General features: G+C 44.2%; 1 protein-coding gene across 2 annotated transcripts in view; it reads left to right on the forward strand.

The window, feature by feature from the left end:
- ABL1 (ABL proto-oncogene 1, non-receptor tyrosine kinase) overlaps positions 1-27,081 on the forward strand; it is an 81,957-nt gene extending 54,876 nt beyond the window's left edge. For both annotated transcript variants that reach the window (XM_059828689.1, XM_009808190.2), the window contains exons 2-11: positions 2,729-2,902; positions 3,653-3,948; positions 10,330-10,602; positions 14,518-14,602; positions 14,958-15,135; positions 17,311-17,495; positions 19,641-19,793; positions 20,374-20,463; positions 20,792-20,956; positions 23,354-27,081. In XM_059828689.1, the coding sequence (XP_059684672.1) occupies positions 2,729-2,902; positions 3,653-3,948; positions 10,330-10,602; positions 14,518-14,602; positions 14,958-15,135; positions 17,311-17,495; positions 19,641-19,793; positions 20,374-20,463; positions 20,792-20,956; positions 23,354-25,053 (3,299 nt within the window). In that variant the 3' untranslated portion in view covers positions 25,054-27,081. The remainder of the gene's footprint in view (positions 1-2,728; positions 2,903-3,652; positions 3,949-10,329; positions 10,603-14,517; positions 14,603-14,957; positions 15,136-17,310; positions 17,496-19,640; positions 19,794-20,373; positions 20,464-20,791; positions 20,957-23,353) is intronic.
- The last annotated feature ends 490 nt before the right edge of the window (positions 27,082-27,571 follow it).

The raw sequence follows: 27,571 nt of genomic DNA on the forward strand, positions 1-27,571 counted from the left end.
AGGAGGGAGTCATCTTGGAGGGTACAGAGGATACGAGCCTGTGTGCAGCATCCTATGTATTCACTGGGGGACTTGCGTGGTTTTCCAGCTTAGCAAATTCTCATACATTTATTTAACAGCCCTTGCTCTTTCTTGCTGGTCCTTGGGTTTGCAGACAGTTATCACTGAGTCAGTGTTCATAGGAATGTCATCGAGCAAAACCAGCCTTCCTTGACTTTCGCACCGCAGGTTGTGGGTGGTTTTGGTGTTTGACACAGTGTTGTCTCATAGTCTGAATCGAAGCGCATACCTTGGCATCTGTGTGTAATGAGTCAGTCCCAGCATCGCCGCGGCCTGGGCACGAGGGAGGGATTCTTGCAGAGCGCTTGGCTTTCCCCCTGCATCCCCATCCATGGCTGCGCATGAGCCGTCCTTCGCTGGGCTGTGACCGTGCTGGAGTTGGAGGGGAGCCGGCCTTGGATTTCCTGCCTTCCTGTCGAATCAGTCCCCTGTGGGGGAGGCATTTTCCTTCCTAATGGAGGTTACGGTCCTTCCCACCATGCAGCATGTTCTGGTTTGTACCATATTTGGGGCAGAGCATCACGACGTTGTTCCTCGCTGAGGTTGTGTATCTGCTACTTGCAGCTCTCTGCTGTCTGTCTGTTCCAGGTGTTTACTGATGGTGTAACCCCTTGGAGTATCTCCAGTCACTGCAGCGCCCTGTGTTTGATAAGGGAGCTTAATGGGCTTGACAGGATCAAAGCGTTTTCATGGTAAAATGATTATAGCTTGATTTTTTCTGTTTCTTATTGTCCCTCTTGAAGCCAGCCTGGACTATTAAAATGTATTCTCCTGCAGGAAACAGGAGGGGAAAGCAAGGATCTAAAGGTGTTTTAAAAAAACACCCAACACACCACCACCTTTTCTGTCTGTGGTATGGCCAGTGGAATCATTTAGAAAGCAGAATTATGTGACTTCTCTGATTCATGATAAAAATATATCTCCCTGTAGATATGGTTTGGCAAAGAAAACAGGCCCAATGGTGTGTATACTTGCTGTTTTGCTCTCTGCCCACATATATGGTCTTAACTTTTCCGAAGAATACGGTAGTATTCGTGTTCATAATCACCCAGAGAGCCTTTACCAGTGGTGATCTGACCAACACATCGAGGACGCCAGACTGTCTGTGGGTGAATAGTGGCACTTTCACCACCAAACCTTAGAAAATAACGGGATTTGTTATTGTTCATAGGGTTGGGGATTTTGTTTTTGGGTTTGTTTTTTTTTTAGCGTTTCCCCATTGGGAAATGTATTTTGGACTTGTCCCAATCCACACTTGACTTCCATATGTTTTCTGTTGTCAATCATATCAGTTCTTCACTGGTTTACTGGTGCAGCTTATACTGGATTTCTGACCAAACAAGCAATAGTGTTAAAAGCGTATTTTGGTGTGATTGCACCTACATAGCAGCCCCTTGCTAGCAAGTATTACAAGCATTAAGAGAGAACTGTGCTCCCAGGTGACCTGATAACGTAGAAAACACTTGGCCTGGGATTTCTCCCTCCAAAGCCCTGTTGCTTCGCCTGTGCAGAAGAGGGATTCGGCAGTGAGTGGGGGGAGCAGGCGGGGGCTGATGCTGAGTAATGAAGGGCGATTCCATGGCACAAGGGGCTGGGTGTGATAGTGCCGTGTTTCCTGTCCCCATAGCTGCACTGACGTGATGGTTTGTGTGCGGTGCTGTGACCTTGCTCAACAAACTCATTCAGATGGAAAATAACTTTTCAAAAAACAGGATTTTCACAACTTATTGTCCTGGGTTTGTGCCAGCACAGTCACCCGTGGGGCTGCCAGCACAGCTGGGGGTGGCACGTTAGAGTGAGGGGGCACAGCTATCTGGAGCATTGATGCCCCAAACTCTTGAATCGTGGTCCAGAGGGGAGGGTTTGCAGGAACAGCTGGAATAAAATTCCCTGATGTACTTGGACTTGCCTGATACTTACTGAATGTTACATGTCTAATGTGCTGAAGTGTACAAAAAACTTTGGCGGTTGGTTTTTATTCACCCGTGAAGCTCATTTTTTAGGAATCTCTTTTTCTGGAGGTTTCACAGGGTTCCTAAAAATGTAGAAAGCTCATTGTGTGAAGTATGCTCGCTGCTGAGCTCTGGTTTCAAGAGTGGCAGGCAGGAGAGAGGGCAACAAAAAAGGCACAGCCTTGTACTCAATTAAGGAGAGAAATGATTAAAAATACTGTGAAGAACGGAAATACATGTCGTCTTCTTAAATACGACGTCTTATAAATCTCACCCTGCCTGGCTCTCTGTGCTGCACGTTCTGGCAATTTCATTTACAGGATAATTAAGGGATTTACCTTTTAGAGGTCTTGGGTTTGTTTTCAAATCTAACCATTCCAGCAGTCAGGCGTGAGCCAAAGGATTTACAAGCAGCAAACAGCCTACGTGAGCAGCATTTGCTGGGTGGAGGGAGAGGGGCTTTCCCTCTCCTGTGTGCAGTGGGAGGCAGGAGCTGGGGGCTCGGGGCAGGCTGGGGGACAGCTCTGGGGTGAGTGTGTCCTGCCTATGTGGCAGGAGATCTGCATTAAAGAGCTGTCCATATCTGTCCTCTGACGCATGAGGAGCACACATGTCAAGAAACAATGCAAATTAGAAAATCGGAGTGCGTGGGTTAACCAGATGGCTTTTATCAGCAAAAATGAACCTGCTTTTTCCTCTCTCTCTTCCTCCTCCAGAAGCCCTTCAGAGACCGGTAGTGTCAGACTTTGAGCCCCAGGGTCTGAGCGAAGCAGCTCGCTGGAACTCCAAGGAAAACCTTCTGTCCTGTCCTAGTGAAAATGACCCCCATCTCTTTGTTGCACTGTATGATTTTGTGGCGAGTGGGGACAACACTCTCAGCATAACTAAAGGTAAGGCAGCTGGGCAGAGTGGTACTGGGAGTGTGTGAGAAGGCGTAGAAGGAAAAGCCACTGTGGAATAACTGAGTTATACACTAAACCCTATGGAATTTTTTTACTGTGGGAATTATTCTTAAACAAATACAAATGTTTCACAAAGTCATAACCTTTTAAAAGGTTAAAACTGCCTGAAGCTTTTGCATTGGGCAAGAAACTCTTTGCCAAAACTAAGGTCTCCATTAGGAGCAAGAATTTGAACTGAGGAATTAAACTAAGCTGATTTAGAGGCTGGCCTCTATCATTTTCATAGTTCTCCAAAACACAGTCCCTGTATGAAAAATGACTGTACAGATACAGCGTTTTCTTACTCAGTCCTTCTGTTCCTTATGTGTACTCCAAGTCACATCAGCTTACCTTGCTAAAAGAAATTATTTTTTTGTTGTTTATCCACTCCTGTTCTCTCCAAGCCCCATCAAGCCAACTCAGTTCAAATAAAATTTGCTGGATTCAGTTTTTAAGCTCAAGCAGTATCAGAGCTGGTGCAGAACTGCACTAGAGTCTAACTAACTCCTGAAGCATGCATGTGACTTTATTTGGCCTTGAGGGGTCCACTCATGCTTAAAGAAACACACATGCTCCCTGCTCAGTCAGAGACCTGTTCTTATACGAGATTATTTAATGATCTGTTAGTCAGAAAGAACCTATCTTTGTCCTCAGCTCCCAGGTTTGCCATGTCTAAATACATTTTCTTCTTGTGCCAAGGTGAAAAGCTCCGTGTCCTGGGCTACAATCATAATGGGGAATGGTGTGAGGCCCAAACGAAGAATGGACAAGGCTGGGTACCCAGCAACTACATCACCCCAGTGAATAGTTTGGAGAAGCATTCCTGGTATCACGGACCAGTGTCACGTAATGCTGCTGAGTACCTTCTGAGTAGCGGTATCAACGGCAGCTTTCTTGTGCGAGAGAGTGAGAGCAGTCCAGGACAGAGATCTATTTCACTTCGATACGAAGGAAGGGTGTACCACTACAGAATAAACACTGCATCTGACGGAAAGGTAGGCTGCAAGCTATCCAAACCATGAAAGAAAACCTTGTCGGTATACTTTGTCCACTGAGTGCTCAAGGTCAAGTAGTAGCAAATGAATTGAGCAATTCTGAACCCTGATCACAATGTTCATCACCTGTAGTTACAGTAAACTGTGAGATTCCGACACAGCTGTGACAAAACACTTTTGCTCCTTTAGCAAACTTCTGGTGAGGTATAATACAGCTCAGTAGTGAAACACTTTAAGGTAGAAGATACTAGAGTTACATCAGAGCTGAATGTAATAGATATCATTAATAAGAGATCTGAGGATGAATTCTTGTCCCCTATGTTCAAAAGATAATCTCTTTGACTGCCAAATCAGAAAAGTCAGCACCTGTTGCTAATAATACTGTAAATATTAGGGACAGAATGCTTTTTGAGCTATTCTGCAGTATTTTTAACTACTGTTTTGATTTCTCTACAGTATTTCAGCGTGATCGTTGGAGACGGGTAGGCACTTTCACTTTTATATGGGCCCTGTCTCTAGTTTCTTCATTTTTTTTCCTAGATTGTTGTGTGCTGTAGCAGTGTTGCAATGCCATGCTTTGTTGATGCTGCAGAGAAATGTTAGCATAAAAGTGTAGTTTTTCACAGATTTTTGTTTGAATTTCATGGAAACATTTCTACTGGCATTGGATTTCGGAAAATAGTGTTTTTTAATGAATCTATTTTAAGCAACGTCTCTTTAGATCCTGTGCAGAAGTTGAAGTGTGGGTCTGGAGCACGGCTGCTGAGGCTCTTCTTGCCAGCATCTAGTAGATGACAGATTTTGTGCCATTAAAGTACTTCAAAAGAAGAAAAAAATTTAAAAAATCAAGTATAGTAGTGGGCCACTGTGGCCAGTTTTCCTTTGTTCTGTGAGAGCTTTATTCTTCTTACAGCAACGTTGACAGTTAAATCTTTAGTATGAAAACATAGGGAACCGGTATATAGTGTTTCCTATTTATCAGACTCATCACTCTAAAACCTTTAATAAGATAAACAGATTTTATTCAGTAATGAAATACTTTTTTCTGCTTTAGCAAACGGATGGTAATTGAGACAATTCTGACCATGTTATTTAAGGCAACATATTTCCAAGTAACGGCGCTTTGATTATTCCTTTTTCCTCCCATGTAGACACACGCTGTGATCAAAATCGGCATCGTGAAATGCTGATGTGCAGCACACTTGAAGGACTACATGGCAATCTGGAATATTATTCCTCCTTCTGTCTCTGTAGTTGATATTCCTTCTATCCACATTGATGCTGGCAGATGAGCAATGTTCACATGTGAACATTTTGAACCCGGGCCTCTTTCAGTTGGTGTAAATAAGCATGTGTCCATGATGCGATAGCACACGTTCTCCATTTTAGCTGTAAAAGGGTTTGGCATATGAAGGCTTTCATCCCAGCAGAGCTGTTTTTATCCCCCAAAACAGTTCTGCAGAACTACAATAATCCGTTCAGGTCTGTATTAGCCAGGTTAACTGTTCTTGTTCCACAAAGTTGCTTGAATTGGTGTTTTTGAGAAAAGGTGCAGGTCAGCACGATTCACTAAAGCAGATGTGCAGCTGATGGTGGTTGGAAATAAAAAATCAAGAAGTGGCAGTGACCGAGAGCTCTGGCTCCCAGGCTTTGGCTGTTGGTGCAGGAGCGAGCAAAGAGGTAGCCACAGTCCTCCCCATTGCCGGCATCCCTGCAGAAGGGGCGGTTTGCCACGTTCATGCAGCAGGCACTGCAGTTTGCAGCCTGGTGTGTTAAACCTCATCAGTTTCAATCTGTATTAATGAGCTGGGCAGTGAATTGCGACACCTTAGTGGCAGACGTGCTGCCCACTCTGCTGCTGCTGGGCTGGGCGATGCCGCACTCTTCCAGCACCCTGTTCCCAGCTGTAAAAGCTGAGGAGCTAGGAAGAGAAACTGCTAATATCCCTACTTTTCCCTCTGCAAAATGGAGACTGCTGGAGCAGGTTCCCTGTTCTGAGCTGCTCATGTCGTACTCCATTACCCACTTTGTAGTAGAGCATGGCTCTGCCGAAGGAAAGCTCTTACCTTCAACTCCCTGAGCACCTGGGGCCTTCCCAGCCGGCTGGATCATTAGTCAGCCTGTCTGGGGAATTTAATGTCTGCAAGCGCTGCAGTAAGGATGAATGGCTTTGGTGGGATCATATCCTGTGACCGAGAGAACACGCTATCGGGAGAAAGAGGTATTAGAGAAACACGTGGAACAACTTCTGCTCAGTGCAGAGGTGTGCCGTGCATTGCTCAGCCCTACCCAGGCTTTTTCCGGGGGAAAATTGAAGGGTCTAGGAAGAAGGTCAGAAGGGTGTGTGTCTTAATTTTAGCACTGTTCATATTGAATGCATTGGGGTTCAACAATTTTAAAAAAAAAAAATTCCTCAGGGAATTTTTTCTTTATTTTCCAGTTTAATGGATCATATTCTTCCGGACCACTTTTTAATGTTTTGTTGGTTTTGTTGTGGACTTTTTTTTTTCTTCTTTCCCCAGAAAGGCATTAGAAGTGAGCTTTCTTGATTTGGCTGGCACGGTGCAGCTAGTCATCTGGTAAACCACTTCCGTGGTACAGAGGACTTGGTTTTCCTGACTTGATAGTACTTGAGGCAGAGCCTCCTATTGAGTAATCCAATTGAATAAGCAGCATTGTCCAGCCGGTTCTTGAAATTCTGCTGTCCTCAGCATTAAGGACACAGGACGCCTGTCCTGCTTGAGTCTCTTGGAGCCTCCAGTGGCTGAACTGGATGCAGACTCACTCCTTTATCACGGATCTTCATGGATTTTTTTTTTTTGTGTGGATGTTCAATTTTGTCTGCCAAGTGGGGAGGGGGAATCCCATCAGGTTAAGGATGCGTTGGAGGTTAGCATGGGCCAGTTTAACCACCTTTATAAAATACACTAGCCAGGAAGAAGAGATGTGGTCTGGTGACAGAAGCTGCAGATGAGCGGCTAACTTGTACAAGCAGAGCCCCTTGGAACAGGACTGGTGTTACAGTTTGACTGACGATATACAAAAATGGCCCAAATAACATGTCAACAACATAGCCAGGAAGCAAACTGTGTGAGTCCCTACGTAACCTCACGCAGTGCAGAAACGCTGAGTCTGTTGCCTCTGTATGAGTACAGTTAGCAGCACAGGCAGTTTTCTTGGGGGAAATTCTCCAGCAAGCAGCTTGAGTTAAGGCTTAGTAATTGGGGTCAGCAGAGAAGGGAGGTTGCGGTGAATAGTCAGAGCGCATATGCGGCTCGCTGGGCTGCATCAGCAGCGTGCCATTCATAGCTGTTCCTTGCTTCATCTTCTTGTGATACATGCTTCAGATTCCAGATGAAGATTTAAACACAGCATAACTCTGATTTCCAGCAGTGCTGATAGGAAGTAAGGCCTTCAGGAGTCAGTGTTGAGATGTAATCACTGAGAGGTTAGAAAAACTCTGCCTACAGAATGAACACATTTAGTGGGTGGATGCGTTTTTTGATGTAGATAGAAAACTTCATGTGTGTTAAGGCATGGAGTGTTGTCCTGTGGCCTGGACAGGGTCATCCCAAGTTCTGTTCCCCATCCTGCTGTGAAACCTTTGGCCATTTATTTAACTTCTTTCTCCATCTGTAACAAGATCATATAATCTGTCACACCGAACACAGATATCTCTAATTTCCATGAGATTTTGAGATCATGAGATATATATAAGCTATCATGAAAGCATGGGCAGCTTCCTTCTCCATACTTCTAATACTCCCAAGTGATCCTGGAGTTCAGCATAATTTTCTACATCCATACTTTCATATTTTAGTCCTCAGTGTAACATGTGAACTGCTAGTATCACTGCTAGTACTACAAGTCGTTCCCAAACAGGTATGGCGTGTTTGAAATTGTGGTTGCACTGCCTAATGCTTGGTGGTCCAAGCCATGCAGCTGTAAAAGCCTCTCTTATGTTGTCACTTCTCTGTTCTCAGAACATCTGTTTTTAAGGTGATTTTACCTCTTTGACCATGAAAGGTCTTTGGTTTTGGGTTTTTTTAATCATAGTGCTGAAATGAGATTTGGTCCAGTTACTTTACCAAAAGAATATCCCACTCATTTTGGTAGAGGGTTGAGAACATGCTCCTTAGAAGGATGCCTTTATTTTTTAGACATACAGTTTCCATAGGAGTTTTGTTGTCAGCAACTGTAGCAAAAGGAAAACAAGAGTGGAGGGAAAGTGGCTTTCTCTAGCCCAGTGTGTAAAACCTTCCACTCTAAATGCCTATGCGCATTCCCAGAAGTGTATGTGTTGTCACCAGAGTAGTTAATAGCGTGGGTTTTGTTCAAGTGGCTTACAGACAGGTTGGCCACTGTACATCTTCTCCCACTCCCCCAAGCCCAGGTGCTATTGCCACCAGAAGAAATGCCATTTTAATCAGGGGTTATGATTTCCCAACACTGGGAAGGTAGGTTTCTACAGCATAGTTACCTTTTTTGGATGCCAAATGCTATATGTCATTCACTTCCCAGAAACCTTACGGGGGCATCATTCTGTTACAAAGGCCATAGCTTGAAAGCCAACGGCCACCCTACACCTTGCAGTAGTCTAACCTGTCTGTGACTGATCTGTGGGGTCGTTCACATCTGTGTTTGTTTTTCCCTTTTTGGGTTACACGGTGTTCCTGAGCTGAACATTTTACCTTTCTGCCTGAACATTTTACCTTTCTGCAGCTCTTTCAGTTAGTCCACGACATACATAGATTGGCAGTTCTTGCCAGTTCTGACCATAATAGTTACCATACATACATAAGCATGTGGCTCATTTTCAGAAACTTAGTAGGGATTTGGGCAAGTGGGATGCTGAGGGGGAGAGGACTTTCATCTATCACTCCAAGTTCCCTGGATAATATGGCTTCTCTTTTCAGTCCCATTTTTTATATGTAATTTCTGTGCTGTCATATTCTTCAGAATGTTTGGTCTTCTCCAATGCCTCTCATTCTCATTTTGAGTTTGGTATAGTAAACAGATGCCTGCAAAGGATGAGCATCCATAGAGAAATTGCCAGTCTGAAGGCTCTACTCAAGTTTGAGGGTTTTTTTGTCCTCCCTGCAAACTTTTTTTTCTCTTGCAAATGCATCTCCCTTTTCTGTTGGGCATACTTGCTTGTCGCTGGAGCTTCACAGATGCATTTTTTTTTCCATCCACAAACTCTGTTTAGGTGGAAGAAGCAGAATTTGACCCTAAGTCTGGGATTTCTGGATGCCTGGCAGCCCCATCAACTTCCCAGCCTCCCGAAATCCCAGACAGATGGCACTGAACATGCACAAACTGTTGAGAGTCCATCCAGCGAGTCAGAAGCATTTGGGAAATTTGATCACAACTGTCTGCATGTAATGTGCACAGTAGGACCAGTGCATCGCACCCATTTCATAGTGCGTGGACTGCACAGAAATCTGGGAGACTAACACTGTGCTGCTCTTCCTGCGAGGCTGTCCCTTGCCAGACCTTGGTCCTTTGCGAGAAATGGAGCTCTTCCATCTTCCGTGTGCTGCATCCAGCATAGGCTGTTGCACTTTGATACAAAGACTTCTCCCTCTCCTCCAGATGTTAGCATAATTTTTTTAAAAATTAAATTTCTAGCATTTGTTACCTTGCCTAGCAGAAGACTGGGCTTGAGTGTGAAAACTGGAAATACAAAGCTCCGGTGATAGGGAGTTACTTGTCCGTTATCTTTAGTAGGCTTTTAGGCTTAAAATGGATCTTCTGTATAAATGTTAAAAAGGTAACAAGTATGGGTTATCATGCCTCACAGCAGCTTCTCATTCAGTGGTAGTGATTTTACTTCTGTGTTATTGATCGATGCCCATCACAAGAATGGAGCAGACCAGCTGTCCAACTTCATGCAAAATACTGTGCAGAAGCTTAGGCCAAGAGCAGGGAAGCCACTGGTTCACTAGTGACACTCCAAAGAGAATTTAGGCAGGTGAAAATGTCATAACCCAAATAGTAATAATGGAATCAAGACGCTGAGGCTGACAGTCCCCTCCTCTCCAGGAAATATCCCACAATCTCTACTGACCAGCCTTTTGAAAAAAGACATTTCAAGCAACAGCATGCCAATCCAGTGCTATTTGCAGTCATTCCTTCCATATTGTTTCAGCGAAGTGCATGTATTTTCTCCTGAATCCATGCATTTCCCATGTAAGTGTTGATTGTTCTCAGGTCTGAGCTTCTGAGAACTAGTTACAGAGCTGGTGGAGCTCGTAGGACTGCAGATCGAGTAGAAGTGATGCAACACTTTGCTTTCACGATTTTATAATGTCATTTCTATGTATGAATGCTCCCATGTGCGTTGTGTGAATGAACTTTCTCTTTCTCTTTGTTCCCTAGCTGTATGTCTCTTCAGAGAGCCGCTTCAATACCTTAGCAGAGTTGGTCCATCATCATTCAACTGTTGCAGATGGGCTCATCACCACTTTGCACTACCCGGCGCCCAAACGCAATAAGCCCACTATCTATGGCGTGTCTCCGAACTACGACAAATGGGAGATAGAGCGAACTGACATCACGATGAAGCATAAGCTTGGTGGAGGGCAGTATGGAGAGGTGTATGAAGGAGTCTGGAAGAAGTACAACCTTACAGTGGCTGTGAAGACTCTGAAGGTAGGACTCAAGTCTCTGAGCATTCCCATTCATCTCCTTTCAGCAGGAACCAAGTTCAGACAGGCTGCCTGTTCTCAGCCATAGTTGGACAGTTTGGGTCAGTGATGGCCCTCCCTTTCTGTGCTGTAGGCTTGGAATAGAGTATTTTTTGAAAGAGCTTGATCCTCTTATGGTTTTCTGTGATACCCGAAACGCTTGTAACTAAACGAAGGAGGACAATAACAGCGTAATTTTTACTTTGGAATGGATGAAACCTTAGAAAAGTAAATAGTGCTGTGATGTCTCGCATTCAGGGTGTGGCAAAGGTGAGCCGTTCGTGGATGAACACACTAACATGAGCTGGTGTATTAAGGAAAATTGTGGATCGTGAGTCAGGCAATATAAAAGTCAAAGGCTGTGCTTCAGGGAGGCTTTACATGTTTGGATTTTCTGTCTTATGTGTCATCTTTGCCAAAATACAAACTCCCTGTGTACCTGGAAGTCTTAAGCAATTGTTCACAGCTGCTTCTTATCAAAAGATTCAAGAGGAGGAAGAAGTGTATCCAAGCTAAAATATATTAAAACTCATAAGTGGCTTTAATGAGGAACTGGATAATTAGTTCTGTTTCTGGCTCTGCTCCCTGATTTGTGTGTCTTAGTTTCTTTGTCTCTTGAAATGCAAATAATGCTCTGTGAGTTCATAAGGTCATTGCTTAATTCATCTATGTTTATAAAAATGTCTTGAGATCTTCTGGCAGCATCCACACACATTGCATGTGATTGCTTAATAAGAGTTTATGCTAACTTGACACCATGTTCTCTCTCCTGGAATGGTGATGTGGTTTGGTCTTGCAGAAACAAACAGAACAGGGTTTTTTGTTTGTTTCTTTTTGTTTTTTTGCAATGGAAATTTTGAAGTGGAGAGAACTGTGTTAGATGCCTTAGTGGCAGGGGAGGAACGTTTCCTTGATTTGGGGAAAATATTTCTTCCTTACGCTCTGAGCAGCGGCTACCTCAGTATTTCTGGGTTGCTATGGTTGCAGAAAGTCTTTTCATTTTGGCCTTTTTTGTACTCTGGAGATTCCTGTTGCTGCTCCCCAGCGGAGGAGAGTCCAAGTGCCTGCTTGCACAGGGAGCGAGTGACATCTAGTGTTATCCCTGCTCGGATCCAGGGCGCTGGGGACCGCAGGGCTTACTCGGGAGCATTGCAATGCAGGTGGAGCTGGGATACGATCAGGTTGAACAAGATGCCTGTTTATCGTCAACAGGAGAGACCAGTTGTTTCCAGGAACGCTGATTGCTGTAACATCTCCTTTCCTGCTTCTGGTTGCAGTGTGAGGATACCCGACGTCTTCAGATTTCTCATTTTGCTCCAAACTGTAGTCATTGCTTTCATCCTCTTCTCTCTTAAAACTCATCAACAAAGGCAAATTGTGTGTTACCCCATAAAACCTGTTTGTGCATAAGGAGAAACCTTAATACAGACCATGGCTGTTTCAAATGTATCAAATAAATATTTAATGAAACATGACTAAAAGTGGTTCATAATGTAGTATGAAGCAGCATGTTCCATTGGGGAATGTAAGAATAACCAAGAAGAGAGTTGAGAAACACTTCAACCTGCAATTATGCACACTAAACCCATCCTTAAAAGCAAATTTATAATCCACCTTCCTTAAATCCATCAGTCTACTGCCTGACAGGTGGGATTATAGCTTTCTTCAAAGTTTTGGGAAACATTTTAAAATCACATTTATATCCCAGTTCTACTGGGGAAAACAATCCCTCCACAGCTTCTGCACAAATGTTCAAATGACTCATTTTATTTTCCTCTGAGAGAATATTTTTCAAAACTTTATATGGCTGCTCTTGTTCCTTCCCCATCTACTCCAGATCTCTGTAAGAAACATAAAGGGGAGGGAAAATTAAAAGAGGAAAAAAAAAAATCGTTCCAACTTCCTTTTGAACAGCGATGCTTACGAAGACCCATTTGTTGTTCAGTTTTCTATTGAGTGTCTAAACGTAGCTGATAGCTGGTGCAAAACTCTAGATCATGCAAGAAGGCAGTCAAAGCAGCACACGCTGTTCCTCAGTTGCATGTAACTGGGAAGTGCTGGGCAGTGTCTCGGTGCTTAGATGTTTCCCATTAAAATATATCATTGGAAGCTCAGCAAGTTGCACAGGACGCATCAGTATTTATAAGAGTCTGTTGTTACAACACAACACGCACTGAATTTGTGTTTTTACACCTGATGTTGATGGAAGGGGGCATGAGGTAGGCAGTGATTAACTGGGAGTGGAGCTTTGTGACCTGCATAGCGTCGGACCGAATGCAGCCGGCTGCAAGTGTGGCCAAAGCTTGTTCCCCGTGAGGGCCATTTAATGGCTGAACTGTTGTGAGTTGGTCATCTCAGCACGTTTCTTACTGCATACCTTGAGTCTGCATCCGTTAGGACTGCCACCTCTTCTGGTTTTTTTTTTCTCCTTTTTTTTTTCCCCCAGCAGAGACGCTTGTGTTTTAAATTAGGCAACGTGCAACCCTGCTGTCCCTTAATGCTGTGGCATGGTCCTGTGCTCTGCTGGAAAATACTGTATAGCCGGAACTGTTTTATTTCTTCTGTGGTTTTGTACAGTGGAAGATGGAAGCTGGTTAAGCTTGGTCCTTTGCACGAGATCAGGTTTTCAGAAAGATCATTGTTACAGTAGTTCTCTGTATGTGTCCTTCCTATTAATTTGGTCACTGAGAGATAAGAGATTTCAAACAGTGGAACAGCTATGCAGAGGAGCAACCTCTCAGAGTTTGTATAGCGTGCGTAAGATAAATGTGTATTTAGGGTAATTTTGCAACCTGGATTATTAACCCAGTTTCTTTTGCCAAAGAAAACAGTTTAAGGTTTTGCTCACAAGGACCTTTGAGCTATTAGTTTTGACAGAGTGTGTTCAGCAAATCACAGCTGCCAATCAAGCTAATTGGCAATGAATAGTAAATGATTGAATGAAACTGTTTGAAAAAGGTTCTCGTGTCTAACTGCAAAGCAGAGAGCTGGCTGGATCTTACAGAGGCAGCCCACTGTTATCATTCTCACCAGCAGCAGTAAATCCTTTCCAATCCTTCCTTAAAACACTTCGTCCATGTAGCCTGTCAACATTAATCCACCAATGAAAAAAAAAATATGGATATAGAAAGAAACATTGCTTTAGGAATAGATCTGTATTTTTGCACCACTTTGAAATGACCTTCCAGCCATCTGGGGCATATTTGCTTCAGAAAATATGTCTTTTGAGGAAGATTGTATCTTCCTCAGTTTTGTGTTGTGCCAAGCAACTTTATGGAGTTCAACAAATAGGTAGTGACACGTCTGCCTAGAATGGTTACGTCATGGTCAGGTTCCAAATGCCAGAAATGAAATCTGTGAAACCTCGGGCGTTCAATTATGGAGTGGCTGCCATCGGTCATGCTTCCCTGTCTGAAAGGGGGGATTTCTGGCTCCTACCCAGTGAAACTGGGGGCCTGCATTTCAGCAGCTTCTCAAGCATTTGATTGTGGCGTATCCTTCCTTTTATGTTCATTCTTGTTTCTTTTCTTTTCTGTACTTGTTATTTCATGTTATCTTTTTTTTCTGTTAGGAACAAGCACATTATTCCTTTTCAACTCCTCAGTGGTCCTGTGAGAGGCCCTTCACAAAAGGGATATGGATTTTCTTGCCCCAAAAAGCTCCGTTAGAATAAGAATGATAAAAATATATTTTTTTAAATCCTACAAAAAACCCCAACATTCCTAACTCCCTGCCATTGTGATGTGGCTACAGGGAAAAATTACCTTGAAAGAACTGTGGCTTATGTTGTCACTTTGCAGTTATTTTTGTGTCCTCATACAAAAATCTGTTCCTCCTTTGTGTGCGCTGTCCTTGCCAAAGCTTTACCATTGTTCTACAGGAGGATACCATGGAGGTGGAAGAGTTCTTGAAAGAAGCCGCAGTAATGAAGGAGATCAAGCATCCGAACTTGGTGCAATTATTAGGTAAGTGATAAATACCAAGCAGAGGGATTTGAACTAAACCCTTGTGCAATGATATGGATGTTAAGGAGCAGATAAGCAGCTTACCATACCAAGGCTTTAAATACAGACACTTATTGTCTGGCAAAACTCACAATTTGTACCACTAATACATGATTTTTAATGATCTCGTTTCCCTAATGTTTAAGTTGCCAGAGCCTGAAGCAGGAAATTAAAACCCTCTATTAACCAATTCCAAGCAGAACTCTATGAGCCCCATATTTCTACCTTTTAGAGGTATAAGTTGCCCTAGAGTACAAAACCGGAAGATTCACTGATATTCTCAAACATTCATTGTAAACTTTATGTTGGTCCCTAGGGGTGTGCACACGGGAACCTCCTTTCTACATCATTACGGAGTTCATGACGTATGGAAATCTGTTGGATTATCTGCGTGAGTGTAACCGGCAGGAGGTGAATGCTGTAGTGCTGCTGTACATGGCAACTCAGATCTCCTCAGCCATGGAGTACCTGGAGAAGAAAAACTTCATTCACAGGTAGGAAGGACAGTGAGCACCCCTGAATCTCAAGCACAAAACACCCCTTGATTTATTTTCCTGCCTTTCAGATTATCATGGCCTTGACTCAGATGCAGTTGGTGTCCTATCTTTAGCACACTGGTACATTGTATTGTGATACAGTACATTAACCTGTCTATAGGATGGTCTCCTAATTGTTTTTCTCTCAGTGTTTTTCTTCTACCTTTGAAGTAGGTGCAGGTGAAAGACATACCAGTACTTCTGTATTTTGGACAATGGACTTAAATGTAAATGCCTCCCAAAGTAATGGGCTCTTAATGGACCAGATAAACTACTGCTCTTCCTTGATTCTAACAGCCATTAAAAACTGCTGCAGTTGATGTTGGTGGATGCGTGCAGGTGCTCACAGCAAAGCTACCCTCTTAGTGCCTTCTTATCCCATGTTTTTTCTTGTTTGTTTCACATTTTTTTTCTATCCTCTGTAGGGATTGTTTTCCACTGTTGTTCGGGTTGCGTATTCACTTTAATAAGCATCTCTGCAGTCTTAAAAGTCTCAGAGACTTTGACCTTTAAGTGTGCTGCAATTATGGCTAGAGCTTTGCATTCTTCATCTGTAGAAATGGCTTCCTAGCAATATAATGACACATCCTGCGCGAAGGTTTGAGAGTCGCTGAGCTTTATACAAGATGCTCTCTGTGCCATAGCGTGACCTTTCCTGCCCAATTAACTGGAAATAGGAAATTAGCACGTGTCTTTTCATAGAGACAAATATGAAGATCATGTGTAAAGTTCTAGGTGTTCCTCTAAGTCATGCATTGCCTTTGCTGCCTGAAGGGCCTGTTTAAGTGCTTCTGTCAGTCAATAAAGTGAACGGTGATGCTGCAAATTAAAATTTCCAGCCTTTGATTTGCTCTGTTGAAAGTATTTCATCCCTTCAGCCTGTAGGAAGTGAACTTTAAAAACTGCTTTGTGTGAATCCCGTTTGTCTGCTCTCCTGTTCATTTATTTTCCTCTTATTTCTGATGACCCATTTATCTAAAATAAATACTAGCGTTTTTCCTTATCAGCCACCCCCATACCCACCTACCCAATTATTTTAAGAGTGTTGTCACAATTCACATCCATGGATTCAAATGCTGGGCTGTGACCTCATTTAATGAATCAGGAAGGAGGAGGAATTTGATTATGAAGAGGAGCTTTTATTTAGACACACATTGTAGTAATCAGCATTGATAACAAGGTATATTCAAAAACACTGTGAAAATTTAATGGGCATCTAGTAAGACGTACTTTTTTTTTAATTTATTCTGATTGAGCAGAACAAGGAAAAGAAACAGCAGCGTCTGCCTCATATCTAAAGATCTCACTCGAGCTTTCTGGTAGAATCAATTTTTAGTCCAACATGATAAAATCTGCAAAAGTGTTTTTAACGAAACCTAATATTAGGAGAAATGTACTTCTGTGCTTTACATGTTTATACTCGTGAAGCATTTCCAAGGGTGCTAGCAGCATGTATAAGCCAGGGAAGTGGCAAATGCAATGTGCACGTCTCTCACCTGCCAGGGTGGAGGCAGGTGAAAAAATGTGGAGGAAAAGCTTAATTTGCTTATTGCGCAGTCCTTTAAAAATATAAGTGCTGATAGCAGAGGCTACAACAGGTTGGTAAAGGCCAAAACATGGTATGAAAAGGTTGTGTTGTAAAATGTGGTACGCTTAGGAGGAAGAAGAGCATAGCTGGGAGCTGAATCTGGTGCTTGAGCAAGGACTGGAAAAGGAGTTTTGGAGAGCGACTGGTGTTGGCTGGGGTGACGGATGTGCTAGAGGTGGGCAAGAAGTGAGGCATTGCGATTTTGTTTATTCAGTGCTCGTCCTCAGCTATTGATAACTTGAGCACTGACATTTCTTTAAATTATTTTTATCCTGAGGGTGGCAGCTTTTATTGAAAGTGAGGGGGCTTCTTGAAGCTTTCACTTCAAATTAAAAAAAAAAAGTTTGGATGACAGTCTTACAAAGCCAGAATGGAAAATAACTTTCCCTCTTACATGTATGTTTATAACTACATAATTTCTGTGTAATTCTCTGATCAAAATAATCACATCCAGGCCCAGGTTTCTTTGGGAACAGCTTTCCTTGCTATTGCTAAAAGTGAGATGGTGAAGACTTCTCATGGCCTATTTTTCTTCTTGTTTTTAGGGACCTTGCTGCCAGAAACTGCCTTGTAGGGGAGAACCACTTGGTGAAGGTGGCAGACTTTGGCCTGAGCAGGCTAATGACAGGTGACACGTACACTGCCCATGCCGGAGCAAAATTCCCCATCAAGTGGACTGCACCAGAAAGCCTGGCCTACAACAAATTCTCCATTAAATCTGACGTCTGGGGTAAGAATTTGCATGTACGAATTAATGCAGATTATAGTCATCTTTTCCAGGGCTGTGAAATGAGGATGCTGTGAAACATTTCAGGAGGGAATGTGTTCCCTGGTTGGAGCCATATTGTTCTATGAGCTTGTCAGAGTGCAGGAACTAATCTCTGCTAAGTCAGTCTTTGAGTGGAGCACGGAGGGTGCCAACCTGACTTTATATGTTTGAATTGTTGGCAAGTATGAAAATAAAGGATATGGTAGTGTTTATAGAAATGTATGAAATGGGGCTGGAGGGCACCGATACTGTTGCCTTGATAGAGTTCTGGCACAGGACTATAAAGTGATATATTCTTATATAGCCACCAACTTTCTAAGTACTTCAAGGAGGAAAGTGAGAATCTGGTTCATTTTACATTTAAAAAAAAAAAAAATTGTGTGTATCTGTCTAGTGATAGCTCCAAGCTCGTCTTTCTGCATTTTAAAAGAATAATCTTTGGAATGAGATGAGGAGAAACAGAGGGAAAATTTGATGACAAATGGTTATTGAAGGGCCCTGAGGTGCTGGTGATAAGAGTAAGCTTAGCTAAATGGAGCTACATTCTATCAAATCTGACCGCAGAAAATCTCATTGTACTTTTTATCAGCCTTTCTTTGGGTTTTATATCTCTGCCATAGCTGCTGGTCAAATTTTCAAAAGTGCCCAGTGACATGAGATAGAAGTTTGTGGGACGTGGTCCCAAAGGCACTTGGAAAATGTTATCCTGAGCATCTTCTATATATAAAACAACAGATAGTAGTGAAGCAATGAAGTTTTCTGGAGTTTTGGGGAAACTGTGCAGAGAAAGGCTTTATTTTGAAGAAACTTCTAGGTAGATGGCTGATGCAAAATGTTTTACAGATGGGGGAGAAAAACCCAAAACAGCCTCCCAAGGAGTATGTGATTGCTGACCAAGGTGCTTCTGCTTTGGACTTGCGCATGCTGGTGTTGGCTGTTGCCCACCGAAGTCGTGTCTGCGCAGTCTCAGGGATGCTGCTGTTTTGCTGTGGTGGCTGCAGGATCCCTGTTGCATTTAAATAGTAGAGTACTCAGGGAGGAAAGATCCAAAAGGAGTATTGGGTATCTTTAATTAGGGTTAGCGTAACCTTGCATAGTGAGAGTCGGGGCAGTGGACTTTGGGATCTGATTAGAGCAAGCCAGCCATCCCTGAAGGCCACGGCTGCTGCAGGGCACACCGGAGTTTAGACGCTTTCACCTTACTGCCTCAAGACAGCAATCAAAGAAAATTGTGCACAGAAACGTCTAATGTAAATTGCCCTCGGTGGTGTTACCATGTGATGTGATGTGATTTCCTTACTTATGCAGAATTGTAATCGCTTTCTCTTCAGGTTAAGAACAGAATAGGGTGACTGAAGTAATTACATGCAGGTTGTTGAACTGGTGTTGAGTCTATCCTGCGTGCCCGACTCCTGGGTTAGCTGCCTGACCCTGGTGCTGACCTGCATCCCACCGACTTCTGGGACTTGAATGCCTTGCGTGTTTCAAGACCTTTTTGTGCTCTCCTTTTTCCTGTTCAGCTTTCCCAGTAACCAAAATGTCTCGCCCTCACCCTGTCTTGTTGGTAGCAACTGCTGAAACTTTCCTGTCACTGCTGACTCCCAGGTTTCCCCTCTAGACCACGCTGCAGCTAAACAAGGGCACCCCAAAAACACTGAGCTATTAAAATGTGCGAGTCCTCTAGGGAGAGGTTGCAGATGAGAGGAGCTGTCAAACTGAGGGAGAGACTGCAGTGCAGCAGTGAAACGGTTTCAGCTAATCCACTGTGAAGTCTCTTAATTGTGCCTTTAATAGGACTTGAAGGATCTCAAGGCGTTCAGGTTTGAGACAACTGATACATTGAAAATTAGTCTAATTCTACCCTGTCATATCGCAGGAGACTTGTCTGTGCTGACGAAGAGGCTTGTTACGCTTCTTTAACATTTAAGCTGCTGCTGAGCATGGGATCTGAGCCACCCAGAGCTGGTTTAAGTGTGCAGCACTGTTTAGTGACTACTCCCACTAAACATCCTCTCAAATTTAAGATGAAAACAAAGCTTATTGATTTTTTTTTTTTCTCTCTCTCCCCCCCCCCCCTTTTTTTTTTTCCTTTTTTCTCCACTGCAGCCTTTGGTGTTCTGCTGTGGGAAATTGCGACCTATGGCATGTCCCCTTACCCTGGGATTGACCTGTCTCAAGTCTATGAGCTGTTAGAGAAAGACTACCGTATGGAGCGCCCCGAAGGCTGTCCTGAGAAAGTTTATGAGCTCATGAGAGCATGTAAGTGTTCCTCAGCCCTGCAAATGCTTCTTTTTAGCTCTGCAGAGGCACAGAAAAAGTGCCTGGATCTGGCCACATAGAGCAAGGCACGGGAAACCCCCTGCCAGTTCCAGTGAAGGTGCAATGCTGTGTAGAAGTCCTTGGTTAAAACTGCTTTCCCCAGAGGATGAACGCGCTATGAAACCAGACGTTCTTTTCTGCTGGGAGCACGTAGGCCTGGGGGAGAGATTTGTTTTTCAGCTCAATGTTTCCTTTGGCTCCTTTTCCTGACAATTTAAAGAAAAGCTTGTGCTCTAAGGATGAAGCAGAGGCTTCATTAGGCTTCTTAAGGGGCTGTCTGTTATTCTTCCACTGTGGCCTTTTGGTACGTGACTTAACAGTGTGATACATTTTTTTTTTCCAGCATTACTTTGGCTCAGTGGTGGTTGCAGATACCCAGCACCCTTCAAATGACGTTTCCATGTTATTATTTTATCTTACCCATTTTATAAAAAAGGAGCTGCGATAGCTAGCTGCTCCTGGTATAGTCTACTGAATGTCTAATGCTGGTGGGAAGTTTTGAGTGGTGTTGTTTTTTCAGGCTGGCAGTGGAGCCCTTCCGATAGACCCTCCTTTGCTGAGATCCATCAGGCCTTTGAAACGATGTTTCAGGAATCCAGCATATCGGATGGTAGGTCTGGGTCCCTCTTGGAGCGGCAATTCCAGGGATGGGAAAAGGGCCAACTGCATCCTTAACTCTGCACGTTTTTCGTAGGCTGCTTTGCAGTGAAACTCAGTCCTAGGTTATATTGCCTGGTGTAAACGGTGTAGAAAGCAGAGATACTTTTACATGTGGGCTTTTTCTGTGTATGCATCTGATTTTAAAGGGCCAAATGGCTGAACAACCTCAAAGAACCTCTACTTTGTGTTGTTTGCTTTTCTTTTGCGCTATTAACTCTGAACAGCACAATAGTTTTTATCTTGTGTTGATTGTAGTGATTTTCTTCTGTGCATTGCAGAGGTGGAGAAGGAATTGGGAAAGAAGGGCATGAGGAGTGTAGTGAGCAATTTCCTCCAGGCCCCAGAGTTACCAACCAAAACACGAACATCAAGGAGAGCTGCTGAAAGCAAAGACGCCAACGAGGGCTTGGAGACTACACATGCTCGAGGCCAAGGAGAATGCGGTAGGTTTTAATTAAAGTCATTATTCCTTCAGGAAATACAGAGGAAAACAAAATACATGTCCAGCTCCATGTCTTCACCTAGCAAAAGCTGTGTCTAATAACAGGTGCCATTTTTCTGTACCCAGTATTGTGTTTCTGGGTGACAGCTGCTGAGTTTGCTTTCCTGGTTTCAGAGCTCCTTTTATTATTGTTTTCAGAGGTAGGTTGTTAATCTTGGGACCAGATATACACACACACACAGAGCAGCTGGGAGTGTGAATCCTTAACTGGCTGAGGGGTTGGCCCTATACCTGCCGTTGCTTAGAGAAGCCCTAGGAGTTCTTTTAACTTAATGGTTGTTGCCTACAGCTCCCTATAGACCAGAGCCTGAGCACGGAGCTCTCTGATCATATCTGCTTCCCATTCCCTGGTGGGAGCTATCAGTGGGATCTCCCACTGCATCTGAGTGCTGGGTAATCTGCTGTGTTCAAGCCACTTTACACTACCACACTGCGTAATTTAAAGCAGGATGATTGCTTGGGTTTAGCAAGCCCCATAAGGGAAGTTTCTTCGCTGTTCCATCCTACCAGGTTTGTGCTTGCAGCACTGAAGAGCATTGCTCTTGGCAGGTACAAAATATAATTTCGGCAAGGGACAAAGAGGTATTTACAGAATCTTCCATGAAATTAAACTCTCTTTCAATCAGTTTCTTCAACAACTTACCTTGCATTCTGAGGTAATAAAAGCAGTGGTAAAACGCTGCATGTATACAGTTAGATTTGTATCTAGTTCATTTGAAAAAATAATAAGGTAAAACAAAATACAGTGTTTTTTCCAGCTCCTGCTGAGGGTGCCTTCTCTAACCATTCACGTGACTGACCTTTCTTGTGTAATGTCAAATTCACTTAGTAGTACATGTTTCAGTAGTAGATATATGTACATCTAGATGAAAAGGGAAAAAAAAGAGGGGATGTAAAATTTTGGAAAAAGAAAGTATCAGTGACTTAGAAAGGAAGGTTATTTACCATATATAGGAAATATAATTGCCTAATATTACAAGCTTTGAAGTAAAATAACTTCATTTAAATACTTAAGGGCTTTGAGAGATTCAAGTGCAGCAGCAATATGATTTTAACATTATGCTGGGAATCATTTCACTCTTTATTGTGAAAGAAAATATTTCGCATCAAAGTTTTATTGCTGTTTCCCCTTCAATTGTCAGTGTTTCCATAGCAAGTACAGCAGCTGGAAGCTGATTCTCAGTGCAAGCTGCTGGTTTTCTCTGGATCTCTGCAGCTCCACTGTGTCTAGACACAGTAAGGCCATGGCCTCCCGAAGTGCTGTGAGAGCTCTTCTGCTTGTCCAGGTCCCCATAAGTTGTTGTGTGGGAATGGTTTAACTGCGCGTGGTCCTGTGGAAGCGTGCTGTCTTCCCAAAGTACAGAACTATTTTTCTTCAAATTCTCTCTCCTCAGCCAAAATCCTGCCCATAGCATGATGATCACCAATATGTGACTAAGAAGCATCCTCCTTTTCCCCTATGACTCTGTTTCATCTTCCTGCTTACTGCCTACTCGAGCTGTAAATGTATATGCTGCCCTGAAAGCATTCCTCTTTTGAATTAGAATGCCATCTGAGTGCCTGACCTGGGAATGAGACCCCCTGTCACTCAAATACAGAGACCTTCAGGACTTTGTATAAATTTATTATAAACCACTATTCATTTTTAAATACCTCTTGTAAGTGGAGAAAGGGTCACCCCATCATTTCCTTCTGGAGCAATGCTGCTGAAGGAGACTGTTACTACCGCTTTCCTCCATTATTGTACAAAGCTGGCCATCTCACGACATAAAGTGTTAGGCTGTCGAAGGGCATCTTGATTTCTGCTTGTGAAAAAGTTATTTCCATTCCCCACAAGGGATGACATCAGGAAGGAGGTTAGGAGTACCAGAATCTAAATGAACAAGGAGATGGGGGATGGAGGTGCGTTACAGAAATGTCTTATTAATTCAGAGGGTCGGCTATTCAAAAGACAGCAACAGCACAGGGACTAAAGCAAAGGCCTCTTAATAGTTATCTTCTTCACAGTGTGAAGTTTAGACAAGTCTCCAAATGTGAGGACAGGAATCTGAACATTTTGTGTTTGTATGTCACCGTTTAAATCAGAAGCCTACGGGGAAAGTAGTTTGGCAGCTGAGTCCTGTAGAGGCCACCTTAGAAATGAATGTATGCAGGATTAGGGACTGCGTTCAGTCCAGGCTTCAGTGCAGCTCTACTTGCCTCCTTATTCCTGGTCTGACACTGGCATTCTTTACAGAACCTGCACCTTTTGGAGGTGCTGCAGTGGTTTGATCCTGGAAGAAAACCGATTATTCTGGCTGTTGAAGCAATATTCAATAGACTTTTCTTTCCCTTGCAGACCCTCTGGATCATGAACCTGCTATTTCTCCCTTGCTCCCACGGAAGGAGAGGGTGGCCCTGGAGAGCAGTTTGACTGAAGATGAGAGGCTGCTTCCGAAAGACAAAAAGCATAACCTCTTTAGTGCCCTTATCAAGAAGAAGAAGAAGACTGCCCCTACCCCTCCGAAACGGAGCAGTTCCTTCAGAGAGATGGACGGCCACTCGGACCGCAGGGCGGGTGGGGAGGAGGAGTGCAGGGATGCTGGCAATGGAGCTTTCATTGCACCCCCCGCAGACGCAGCTGACCTGTCCAAGTTTCAGAGTCCAAGCAACGGGGCTGGTGTCACCAATGGGATTGTTGCTGGGAACTCTGGGTTTTTATCTCCCCACTTACGGAAGAAGTCCAGCACGATGAGCAGCAGTCGAGGGGTGGCTGGTGAAGAAGAGAGTAGTTCCAACTCCAGCAAGCGTTTCTTAAGGTCCTGCTCAGCCTCCTGTGTGCCCCACGGAGCAAAGGACACAGAGTGGAAATCTGTGACTCTGCCTCGGGATTTGCAGTCCACGGGACGCCAGTTTGATTCCTCCACTTTTGGGGGACACAAAAGTGAAAAGCCAGCACTGCCTCGGAAGCGGGCAAATGAGGCTAAGACTGACATTGCTGTCAGGGGAACAGTGACCCCTCCTCCGCGGCTGCTTAAGAAAAATGAAGAGACCACTGATGATGTGTTCAAAGATGCAGAGTCGAGCCCTGGCTCCAGCCCTCCCACTCTGACACCAAAACTTGGCCGTAGGCAACCTGCTGCCCCTCCTTCCTCCAGCGTGCTCCACAAGGACGATGGAGTCAAATCCAGTGCCTTAGGTACCACTGTGACGATGGACCAAGGTTCTGCTGCCAAACCCAACCCTGCTGGGTTTGTGGGTGCCAGCAAGGCTTCCTCTGAGGAGCCACGACTGAGGAGGCTCAAGCAGACCTCAGAGTCGGCAGGGAAGGACAAAGGGAAGTTATCGAAGCTGAAACCGGCCCCTCCGCTTCCACTGTCTTCATCCTCCGTTGGCAAGCCTGGGAAGGTTTCTCACAGTCCCAGCCATGAAGCAGCAGCAGATGTGCTGTCTGGGCCTAAATCCAAACAGTTGACTCAGGTTGCAGATGCTGCGAGCAGTGATGCTGTCAAGCCAAACCAGTCAGGGGAAGGTGTGAAAAAGCTGGGGATCCCCTCTGTACCAAAGCCACAGTCCTCTACAAAGCTGCTGATGAGCACAGCAACCCCAGCTGCCTCTTCCTCATCTGTACCCTCTGCCCCAGGTGGGGACCAGCCATCATCTACAGCCTTCATCCCTCTCATATCCACCAGGGTCTCGCTGCGGAAGACCCGGCAGCCCCCGGAGAGGATTGCCAGCGGCACCATCACTAAAGGGGTGGTGTTGGAAAGCACTGAGGCTCTACGGATCGCCATCAGCAAGAACTCTGAACAAATGGCAAGCCACAGCGCTGTCTTGGAGGCTGGCAAGAACCTCTACACCTTCTGTGTGAGCTACGTGGACTCCATTCAGCAGATGAGGAACAAATTTGCCTTTCGGGAGGCCATCAATAAGCTGGAGAATAACCTACGGGAGCTTCAGATCTGCCCAGCAACAGCTGGCAGTGGTCCTGCAGCCACCCAGGACTTTAGCAAACTTCTCAGTTCGGTGAAAGAAATCAGCGACATTGTTCAGAGGTAGCAGAAGCCAGGTTTAAAAAAAAAATAATAATATCACAATGGGCCAAAGCCAGCTGTGGAGAGAGTAACATGTGTGGACTGACAAAGGACTGGGGCGTTCAGGTTAGGGCTGTGCAAAAGACAGACTGTGAATGGATGCCCCAGCTCCAAAGGGCAGGGCTGTGTTCAAGAGGCACTTTCTACCCTCTTAACTCAGATTCCCTGTGTTTCATATGCTCGTAATCATCTTATCTGTGGAGTTCTTGCCTTGTGGACTAGAAGTCTGAATGCTGATGTCACATCATGCCTTTCTATTAATATTTTATTGTTCTGGACAGACCGTTAAGACTGAAGCCAGGCTGATGGACACTGAGATGCCATCCTCCTCAGGAGGACTTTCTACTGCATTTCCGTCCCCTCCCTCTGCCCCACTGTGCACAAGGATGAGTGTTTGAATAGCGATAAACCCTCTGCATTTCTTGGGAGAGTTGCAGCACATAACCCTGTCCTGAGTCTGACATTTACCTGACATTAATGCCTCAGATTTGGCACTTGGGAGGGAAGGGGGGGAAAGTGTAAGGGTTTTTTTTTTAATAACAGAATGCTACAAGTGATGTTTACCCAAATTTTTCCTATGATTCCACCTGCTGCCCTTTGTTTCTGTGTTTTCAGCAATTTCTTAATGTTGTTGAGCCCAAATGAATTGCTTGGGTTCAAAATATTGCAGACAGCACCTGCCAATGTAGTGGCACAGGAGCCTGTTTGCGTTATCTCCCTTGGTAGTGAAAAAGGACTGGAGGAGGTCTGAAGAAGGACATTGCCATCACACTCTCATGATACCTAACATGAACGGGGCTGACGTTTGGGTTGGAGGGTTGCAGAGCAGATCTGGGAGCAGTAGGTGCTGGTGCTGAGCAAAGCATCACTCCCTGAAAGACAGGAGGGATGCAGCTAAGGATGAGTTCAGAGATACCACTGTGCCTCCAGCAGTTGTTTCAGCTGAGCTTGGACATCGCAGATGAGTGAGAACTGCTGTTTCTCTAGTAGAATTTCCAGACTCTTTTGTTCTGTGAGCGGAGATGGCACCCGGCTTCTGCGCTCCCCTGGAGACCTGTGCTTTGAGGGGCTGCAGTGCCTCCCCTTCTGTGCCAGTGCTAACTCCCCGTGAAGAGCTCAAGTGCCAGTATTTTGGGGTTAAAACAGTCACTACCTTCATGCCGATGTGGTTCCATCCAGCATCAAACAAGGATCTGTGAAGACTGCAGACACTTCTTGGGTGCATCTCCCAAGGAGAGTGCCGCAAAATGCTGACAGCAGGACTCCTGGGCTTCCTTTCCAAGGTCCTGTGACCTTCCCAACTAATGCAACACGACTGGGAACTAACTGTGACTTGTGACAATAGTGAAAGAACAAGGTTTAGGGCTATTAACAGTGCAATTTAACTCCTCTTAACAGTTCCAAACATGAGAAAAAAGCATTTTCCATGTCCTGTTCCCCTGTAACTCTTGTGACCCCTCTTGTGTATCTTAAACACTAATTGCCTTCAATTGTATTTTATGCTGTTCTCTTTGGAACTGTTTGTTTTGTATATGATTTCTAGTAGTTCACTCGTGTGTGTGTTCACGCCACTTCGCCCTCACAAACAGCCATGACTTAACACATGACATGTTCAAAAGAAAATACACAGTTCTGCCACGGGCTGCCTTTAAAAATGTAAGGAAAAAAACCCAACAAACCCAATCCTTGGACTGTCTCTTTCCTGGAGGTACTGTTTTTACTTTGATAACATATTGTGCCACTATATTATACATTTGTATCTCGTTATTACACACTTTTGTAGACTTGTCTTTTTTACAGTGTGTAAATAGCTCTGTCCTTCATCTCTGTGATACTTAAGGGGGTTGTTTCCCCTTTAATTTGGTCCAGTACAGATTGTTTCTGTACGCGACTTTCAATTCTTCCTCTTCTCTTTCTTTATTTTTCATTTTTTTGATTTATTTTTTATTCCAGTCTCTCTTGCGTAGTATATTTAAAAATAAATCAATGTTGAGGAAAACCCGTGTTTGTCTGTTAGCAAGGCTTTCCAAAACCAGTTACCTCCCCTTAGACTCTGCGTCCGAAAAGAGGGGTTCCCTGTTCGGGTGGTTCCCCGGGGCCCTTTGGCACAGCGGGCTGGTCAGAGCCAGGCAGCAGCACTTTTCCATGGCCTTTTGATTTGGCTCTGAAAAGTCAGGAGAGAAAAAAGATGCACAGAATAAAGACTGTGTCATCACCTCTTCTGAAGCAAAGACTGCTGTTGTCTTCAATGAGATTTAAATCAGAGATTTTACTTTAAACTTTTCTTCCTGTTTTTATTCTGTAATTCAGCTGCTGTTGTTTTTTCCTCCTCCTCTGCTATGAAATGACCTGTGAGTTTCTCTCCTCAGACGGTTCTGGCTGCTCCCTCCCTCATTTCTAGTTGTGCACTGGCTGAGGCACGCCGGGCGTGATGTTCTGAGCACGGACCCGAAGCAAAGAGCTTCCCGCTCATCTCCCTCGAG

Source organism: Gavia stellata, chromosome 24, assembly GCF_030936135.1.
Source record: "Gavia stellata isolate bGavSte3 chromosome 24, bGavSte3.hap2, whole genome shotgun sequence".
NCBI lineage: Eukaryota > Metazoa > Chordata > Aves > Gaviiformes > Gaviidae > Gavia > Gavia stellata.